Source organism: Camellia sinensis, chromosome 13 (assembly GCF_055761805.1).
Source record: "Camellia sinensis isolate YWXY chromosome 13, ASM5576180v1, whole genome shotgun sequence".
Lineage (NCBI taxonomy): Eukaryota > Viridiplantae > Streptophyta > Magnoliopsida > Ericales > Theaceae > Camellia > Camellia sinensis.
The window spans coordinates 76,694,296-76,704,007 of NC_138973.1; the positions used below are offsets into that span (position 1 = coordinate 76,694,296).

General features: G+C 37.7%; 1 protein-coding gene and 1 pseudogene across 1 annotated transcript; one reads left to right on the forward strand and one right to left on the reverse strand.

Annotated features, from left to right (window-relative positions):
- The first annotated feature begins 532 nt into the window (after nucleotides 1–532).
- On the forward strand, nucleotides 533–8,924 carry LOC114280099 (aluminum-activated malate transporter 9). Its single transcript, XM_028222437.2, has 6 exons — nucleotides 533–1,140; nucleotides 5,288–5,428; nucleotides 5,551–5,820; nucleotides 5,903–6,042; nucleotides 6,157–6,303; nucleotides 7,981–8,924. The coding sequence occupies exons 1-6, from the start codon at nucleotides 840–842 to the stop codon at nucleotides 8,593–8,595; spliced, it is 1,614 nt and encodes a 537-aa protein (XP_028078238.2). The 5' UTR covers nucleotides 533–839; the 3' UTR covers nucleotides 8,596–8,924.
- On the reverse strand, nucleotides 2,000–4,528 carry LOC145806255 (serine/threonine-protein kinase UCNL pseudogene; annotated as a pseudogene).
- Nucleotides 8,925–9,712: the final 788 nt, after the last annotated feature.

A 9,712-nucleotide genomic window follows, 5' to 3' on the forward strand; every position in this document is an offset into this window, starting at 1 on the left:
AATTTAAATGATATTTAATTATAAAAATGCCATCGCTCTATTGTTTTGATTACAAATTCTATATGAATGACTTATTCTATCTCTCGTTAATCTTGAGGAACAATTAATTTGGGACATGATCAAAATTAGAGGAGAGAACAACAAGCTTATGAACTTTAACATTTTTTTTTTTTTTGAAAAAACACACATATATACCTACCTAAGGGAAAACGACCAAATGTATTTAACATGAGAGAGAAAGTTTTGTCTAGGTTGAAATGAGGGACCAAATTATGTCTATTTTTGCATGCATGAAAAAAGATGGCACACATGTTGGTAATAAGAAATAGCTACGTGTTTGTAATCTCAACTCTTGACATCAACTCAGTAGTACACAAGACTTTCGCCAGTGCATTAATTATTATTATTACTATTAATATTTTTATTATGGCGACAAGGGGAATAGATTTGCATGGAAAAATTGTGGCGATGGAAAACATGTGCATAGCTAAGAAATGTTTGTTATATTCTAATTCTCCATCCATGCAACATTATTGAGATTTTAAGCATCTTTCTATCCAAGTTTATAGCTTCATCTTTTCTCTGTATTATTGCTGGTAATATTCTATTTCCTGTGTATCATATCATGACTAGACATACTTTCTTCTCCTAGTTGCACCCAACAACTTAATTAGCACACCATTCTCCTCTTTAAAATCACTCTCTCATTTGCTCTCTCATTTCCATCTCAAAGCTCAAACACCATTCTTCACTCAAATCTATCTAATTGGGAGGCTTAGGCCAAAGTAGGACTGCAACGAGACTCAGAAAAACTAATTCTATTAGTTCAGTATTCGAGAATGAATGGAAAAAAGGGTAGTTTTGAGATCAACATTCGATCGATTACCAAAGGCAAAATGGTGGAAACTGGGAAGAAATCCGGTGCCGATGACTTGGGTTTCGCCAGCTGCAAAGGGTGGATTTGGACTGTTTGGGAATTTTGCAAAGAAGATAGCAATAGAGTAGTGTTTTCATTGAAAGTTGGGCTTGCTGTTCTTCTTGTGTCTTTGCTCATACTGTTTGAAGCACCTTATCAAGTGTTCGGCACCAATATCATCTGGTCAATCCTCACTGTTGCCATTATGTTTGAATACACTGTTGGTATGTACATGAATTTTATTACACATATAACAAATATATACATTGAGTTATTACTATTACACACTATATAAACATATATGCACATACATATGCATACTAATATTAGACACTATCACTTATATCAATAAATATTGCAAACCAAAAATCTCAATAGGTATCCCGATAGGTAAAACTCTAATTTGCACCCCATTATTCTATTGTGAGTGGGAGAAGGGTATAAATCACTTGGTGTAATTCACAAAGAGAGAAATAAATTGAACTAACAAACTTTTATTTAATCACACAACCAAATTACAATAACATAGCAAACTTTCTGCTTCTCACAAAACTCTCAACTCTCTTAAATATCCAATCTCCCACACTGGAGATGGTTTTGTATCTCTCACTCTAGATTACATTTCTTCCACTCTAGATTACATTTCTTCCATTCTATCTCACAATCAATACAACACAGAGAAACTCTCCCATGATTTCTCTCTTATATAGAGGAAATCGCACTTTGTCTCATTTTCACATAAGGTGAGAATCTCACACCTTTTCATAAATTTTACAATTCTAACACAACATCTATTTATAGACTTTGGTTCAATTTTGAATATGAGTTGGATACAGTCAATCAAACACATTTTCTTCTTTACTTCACTACTAAGGCGTTGACCATGGTTCTTCCATGAAGCTTCCTCTTCATTCTTCAACATTCATCTTTCTTCTCTCATTTTCTGGCTTCTTCTGTGTACAGCCTCCTTCAAATTTCTGGCAGCTCTGCTCCTTTTCAATCTTCTCTCATCTTCTGCTCTTCTTTGAACTCAAATTGAGTTTGATTTCCAACATCTCTCCTCAAACTCAATTCTCTCGTTTTCTAGCTTGTTCTGTGTGGAGCCTTCTTCAAATTTCTAGTAGCTCTTCTGCTTTTCTTCAATCTTCTCTCATCTTCTAGCTTCTTCTGTGCTTCTTTGAACTCAAATTGAGTTTGATTTCCAACATATCCACATCTATGTGTATTTAATGGAGTAGAAGCCAAAGATTCTTGATCATGCATAGGAAACATATATGCACATATATATGCATATAATTATTAGTTTTATGTATAAAGAAAGAGAAAGAATTGTGTATTGAAATGTTGTATTGAATATTCTTACAAGGGGAATGCACTCTCTTTTATAGAGAGAATTTGAGCATTGGATGCCCACTGACAGTGTGATGCATTGTACATTATAAAATATAAAGCTAAAGCTATACACTAACATGATATAAAGCTAAAGCTATACACTAACAGACATAATCATACACTAGCATGCTAAAGCTAATCATACACTAACAGCCCCCCTCAAACTCAAGGAGGATAGGTACTAGCCAACTTGAGTTTGGAGAGAGTAACAAAACAGGAAAATAGGATAGAAGACACTGTATGGTCGTGTCGAACCGTTGGTGAAGACACTGTATGGTTGTGTCAGACTGTTGTAGGAGCTAACCGGAATCAATGTCGGGACAGTTTACGGGGTCATGTCGGACCGTTGTAGAAGCTGACCGGAGTCAATGTCGGGACAGTTTATGGGGTCATGCCGGACCGTTGTCGGGACAGTTTACGGGGTCATGTCGGACCGATGTAGAAGCTAACCGGAATCAATGTCGGGACAGTTTACGGGGTCATGCCGGACCGATGTAGAAGCTGACCGGGATCAATGTCGGGACAGTTTACGGGATCATGTCGGACCGTTGTAAAAGATTGTGGTGGTGCACCAAGGGGGCGACTTAGGGAGTGCGCCATGAGGTGGCTTGAGTGGTTCCCATGGTGTATAACCATGCTCACCAGCTTGAGTGGTTCGCATGTTGTGTAGCCATGCTCACCATGATATATGTATAACCCCTCCTCAAACTCAAATAGGTGTGAAGATAGAAACCGATTTGAGGTTGAAACAAAGGGATTGAGAAAGTGGAGCAGAACGGCTCAAAAAAAAAAAAAAAAAATTTGGTAGAAGGTTTTTTTTTGTTTTTTTTTTTTGTTTTTAAACAAAACCGTGGCCCAGGAAGACACCAAAACCCACGTGAATCACTTCTGCAGAAACAATATCAACAGCTAGCTAATCGGTCCCACGTGACACTTGATCCACGCAGACCAATGCTTACTTTTTGCTTACAAAACCAGCTGGATATATAATGGCCAATATAATATATCATACTATAACAATATAATATATTATAGTGAGGGAGTGGGTTGATTAAAAAAAAAGGATTGTGGGTTTGAAAGTGGAAAGATGAGAGAGAGAGAGAGATGAGATGAATCTGTTTGTTTGTTTGTTTTTTTTGTATGAAAGAAGGAAGATAAAATAAAATAAATAAAAGAGTATAGTGGGATCAGACGGCGTGGTGTGAAAGTGGAGAGGGTTGGAGTAATATAATATAATAAAAAGATATATATATATATATATATATATAAAATAAAGAAAGTTGGGAACAACATGATAAGGGTGTATCTTAAAAGGATAAATAAAAGAAAGTGGAAGACAACATGATACGGGTGTGTATGGATGTGATAATGAGAGTGAAACAAACTCGGTGGGCGTGATTAAATAAATAAAAGAAGAATGGATGTGTGTGTATGAAGCTCTGTGAGAGATAGAGAGAGAGGTTGATGCCGAGAGGGAGAGAGAGCCGTGGGTCTCCTTGGTTTGATGCCAGGAGAGTGTAAAAGAAATTGAGAGAGAGAGAGAGTAGATGTGCCAAGAGAGAGCCAGCCTCCCCTCATGCATGTGCATCTCTTTGTCGGAGCCCTTGCTGGGTCTGTGTGTGTATGTGGATCTCTTGACATTTTGCAACACTCAAAACAGCCGAGAGAGAAGAGGGTGAAGTCCCTGAGAGTCACGTGACCAGACTGTTGGATCAAAACGTTCTCGGGCTTGAGGTCGCGGTACACGATGCCCATGCTATGGAGGTGTTCGAGAGCGCAGGCGATCGCAGCGAGGTAGAACCGAATGACTGAAGGAGAGAAGACGTGGTCGGTCTGACGGTAGCGGAGAACAGTGAGGTCGCCGCCGGGGCAGTAGGGGACGGACCAACCCAACAACCGGTGGGTCACGAAGGATCCGAGAAGGGTGGGGAGGAAGGGGTGGGTCGGGTTGGATAAGCGAGCCAGGACGGAGACCTCCCAGCGGGCACGGCGGTCAGCGTCGAGCTTGGAGTAGAGAGAGCATTTCCCGACAACTGTGAGGGCGAAGGGGGAGAGGGCAGAGGGGGCACGGGACTGGTCATGGACAAGAAATACAGTGCCCATGGCGCCTTTTCCGAGTATTTTGATTGCTCTCAGGTTGTCCAGCTCTAGCTCCGGTGAATTTGGCTCCATAACAACCACCACTGTAGAGAGGTAGACACAGAAAAAAGAAGAAGAAGAAGATCAAATAATTTGCGGCAGCGGAGTGAATGTATGTGTAGAGGTCCGGCGGGCGGCCAAGGCGAGACTGCCGCCCGCCGGTGAAGCAGAATGACTAGGTTGTTAACCTAGCTCTGATACCATATTAGTTTTATGTATAAAGAAAGAGAAAGAATTGTGTATTGAAATGTTGTATTGAATGTTGTATTGAATATTCTTACAAGGGGAATGCACTCTCTTTTATATAGAGAATTTGAGCATTGGATGCCCACTGACAGTGTGATGCATTGTACATTATAAAATATAAAGCTAAAGCTATACACTAACATGATATAAAGCTAAAGCTATACACTAACAGACATAATCATACACTAGCATGCTAAAGCTAATCATACACTAACATATATATGCATACTAATATCAAACAATATCAATCGATATATTGATAAATATTTATATCAGAAGTCTGAATCCCGATACATATTGGCCATTCTTGTAACCTTAATTTGCACCCCATTATTCATGTCCATTTATATAATGAAGTACAAACTAAAAATTCTTAACCATGCATAGGATTCACATAGATGCAATCCTGATATTTACACAAAAACTGTCACTAACACTTGTTCATATAGATAGATACATATATTGAAAATCATTCAACAATAGGATCTATATATAGTGTTTATTTGTGTACTACTTAAATTGGTTAGACAAAAATGATGCATATTAATTTGGAGTATATAATAAAATGTAAATAATCTTCATGTATTTCCAAAGGTGCCACATTTAACCGAGGATTCAACCGCGCACTTGGAAGCTTGTTAGCAGGAATCTTAGCCATTGGTGTTGCTCAGTTAGCGTTAAACACTGGCCGAGTTGCAGAACCGATTATAATTGGAATCAGTATCTTTCTGATCGGTATGTTACCTTAATTTACAATTTATAATTATTCCAAAAAAACACAAAATTTAAAAAATAAAATAAAATAAAAATGGTATATGCTAATTAACAATCTTGTTTTACATGATCTGCTGCTGCAGGGACTGTTACATCATTCATGAAGTTATGGCCTTCGCTCGTGCCATATGAGTATGGATTCCGGGTCGTACTTTTTACCTACTGTTTGATCATAGTTTCTGGGTATCGGATGGGGAGCCCTATTAGAACTTCATTGAATCGGCTCTACTCAATCGCCATCGGAGGGATTGTTGCAGTTTTAGTGAATGTACTCATTTTTCCTATATGGGCCGGTGAGCAATTACACAAGGAGCTAGTTGGCAGTTTTAATGCAGTGGCTGACTCACTTGAAGGTAAACAAAACAAATTTCAATATCAGATTTTGGTTATTTTTCAAACCTTATGTTAAAAAAAATTCAAATGGGTAATTTTCAGAATGTGTGAGGAAGTATTTAGAAGACGATGGATCTGATCATCCGGAGTTCTCCAAGACTGTCATGGATGAGTTTCCAGACGAGCCTGCTTACAGGAAATGTCGATCCACATTGAATTCCTCTGCAAAACTAGAATCCTTGGTACTAATCAAATTTAAGTTAACTTCAATTTTTTTACATACAATAAAGTAATTTAGGTGATCAAAAGCAATAGCATTGTCAATGATCTTGTTTTTTATTTTTATTTTTTGCTAGGCTCTTTCAGCTAAATGGGAGCCCCCACATGGTAGATTCAGACACTTCTTCTATCCATGGCCAGAATATGTCAAAGTTGGCGCAGTTCTTCGGTACTGTGCATACGAAGTTATGGCACTTCATGGTGTTCTTCACTCTGAAATTCAGGTCTGCTATTTATTTCTGTGTTTTTTATTATACACCAAAATGCTGATACATATCAGATTTTTTTTGTCATTTTAATAATCCAACACTAGTACACTCTGGTATACCAGTTGGACTGAAAATCATATGCATTGGCCTATTCCCGATATTTATCAATTCATAGCTGATTCACATCCGATACAATTGATTGACAACCAATGCGGTCGGTTCAGCTCCTATAAATCTTTTTTTATTTATTTTTTATTTTTATATTTTTTCCTTTCTCTGTTTTTAGGCTGCCGTTGATTTTAAAAAATTTAAGACTACGACACCCGATTCTCGGCAGCATTGTTCGATACTCATGAAACCGTTACATTACAACCGATATTGTTACTCTGCAATTGATACTGATACTGGTTAGAATGGACATATCATGATATGCTGGATATCCACAGTCCACTTAATAGAATCAGTACCCATTCACTAGTCCCAATTGCAAATGCAAATTAATGTGGACAGCTTGAGAATATACCAAGAATTAATTGAAGTCACAAAGGTTGTAAGACTTTTTTATGGTTTAGAAGAAAGGGTAATGGAAACAAAAAGCAAAAGGTGCAAATAGAATCAAATCAAACAGTTGAGGAATTATGCTATGCATTAGTTCTTATTATTGTTGTGTTGTGGTCCAAAGAAGGAAAAAACTTTGCTAAAGATGATAATCTTTTGGATTATTCTATGATCAAAAGCATCTCTCCTCCACTTCATTAATGCTTTTTCATCAATAGAAAGACAAAGATTCTTATGAATTTCACTCGGAAGCTTTACATGTATTCCATGTTCCTCCTAGCTAAATAGCCACACCTTAAGACTTTGTTTTGGATCATGGATCTGGTAGAGATTTGGAAAGCGAAAGCAACAAGATGGGTGAAATAGTTGAGACAAGCAAGCAAACTATGTATGGCTTTTAAATGGGGGTTAGACATGAGGGACTTTAGAAGATCCGCAATGATCCAAACACAACCTAAGTAAGGTTAAAAACACTACTTGAGGAAAGCCACTGCAATACCTCTTATTTATTGACTCAAATTTTTTTAGAAACTTCCCTTATTTCGTCATCATTAATATACTGTCAGATACACCTCCTGTCTTTGGTGTAACAGCATCTATGGTGAGCACAACAAACTTAATTGGCTAACAATTGTTTGAGCACAATAAAAAGAAATACCCGTTTTGTATTTAAAATAGAAATGCTATGTACCCAGAAAAAAAATATCAAAGAAGTGTTCAAATTTGAATTTATAGTGTAGTTTGGTGTGGGTCACATTAATGAATTTGATTTACACATTTCAAATTCTGAACATTATTTTGAATATTTTTCTGAGTACGAATTACCCTAATGGGTAAAGGGCATACCAATGACCCTAGCCTTCAAAGACATTGAGACTATATATAGACAATGAGCTTTGTTTCTGAAAACCAGCTTTAGCAAACAAGCGGAAACCAGTGAAGAGGGAACTGAAATAGCGACAATAACTAAAGTTACTCAACTACTACTTCTAGTGCACAAGTACTTGAATATATCCACCTTGAGTGGAAGTCATTTAATTAAGTACCTTCTTACATATTAATAAGTACTTCTTTTGTTTTGAATTAATATTACAAACATCTTAATTGACACATGTTTCCTTCTGTTTTCTTCAGGCCCCTTACAATCTAAGAATCACATTTGAAGCAGAAATCCGAGACGCTACAAGCCAGGCTGCAGAGCTAGTCAGAAGTCTAGGCAGAGATGTAAGTAACATGAAACGAACCCTGAAAACCTCTCTTCTCAAAAGGGTTCACAGCTCAACAGAGCGACTCCAACATGCCATAGACTTGCATTCCTATCTCCTAACAACCAATTTCGAATCACCCAATACCGCATCAAAGCCAATTCCTAAGTTACCTCATGCCCTCTCATCCACACTTGACGACCTCTCCAACCAACTAGACGATCTTGACAACACCGCCATTGATCAGAACACAAGTCAAACAACCCAAAACAATACTGCTTCAACAGAGTCTTATCATGAGATGATGAGAAAGCAATCAAGGAGGCTACATTCGTGGCCGTCTAGAGAAGTGGATGCTTTTGAAGAAGAAGGGGGTTTTAGTGCAGACATTATACCGAGGATGAATGCACTTGAGAGCACTGCAGCATTGTCGCTCGCTACTTTTACTTCATTGCTTATTGAGTTTGTTGCTCGGCTCGATCACTTGGTTGAAGCAGTTGATGAGCTTTCTAAGATGGCCAAGTTCAAGTATGAGGTTCAATAAGAGGAAAAACTATCCATTTACTACTGAATTTGATATATGATAGCTATAGTATGATGTAACAGAGAATGAGAATAAGGAAAAAGCAAAAACAAAAAAAAAAAGAAAAGAACAGAAAAAAAAGAGCAGTAGCTTCGAAAATTGCTGTCATCAGTTATAGAAATAAAAGAATTAATTCTTGGAATGGAAAGTACTACTTTGTTCTGAGAATGACGCGTTTGGTAGGTATCAGATGCTGCACATGGTATAGCTACTTTCAATTTCTGTCTCTTAGTATCAATTATTTTCAATGAAAGATGTTTAAATAATAAAAAATGTTATTTATCGCGGCATTTATTCATTTCTTTTGTGTATTCATATCATCACAGTTCACAGCCGATAGTGACAATTGCTTCACTACCTTAGTGAAAAATCTAGGAATCCCCTAGATGTTGATTTGTGATTATGTATCAATTTTAAGCAGAATATAACAATCCCAATCAAACAATCAAACAATCAAGATAAAGAGACACAACGATTTAACGTGGAAAAAACCACAATTGGACACCTCCAACTGTGATCAAAAAACCACGGGCAACAGCCACAAGACAATCCACTAAGAAGAATTAAAGGAATTACACAGGTATACTCTCAATTACCTAGCGAATCCACAACGCCTAATTGAACCAACCTCTATGTGCCTCTTCCAACCCCATCTTCACCACGGAATTGTCTTTCTGATGAGCCACTCCGGATTCCACCAAAGCTTCAGGCTCGAATTCTTCAGAATCCACAACTGAAGAATAACTCTCTCTTTTGTGTATAACAAACAAACCTTTGATGTACTCTCTTTAGATCATGAGTTGAATACTCAATAAAAACATCAAAGAAAACTCCCAAAGTATCCCCAGATATAAACCCTATAAACCAAAAAGAAGATCTGGAGAAGTTATCCTAAAATCTGACCCAACACGCGAATTTATAGAATCTGTCCCGCGATCTCCGCTCGAGCTCAACACAGCCCGCTCGAGCGGACTGACCAAAACTGCGTGCGAACAAACTGAGATGCGCTCGAGCGTAGGAGCATCCGCTCGAGCGTAAAATCACACATTCCAGTATTTTTACAGGCGACCGCAGAGAT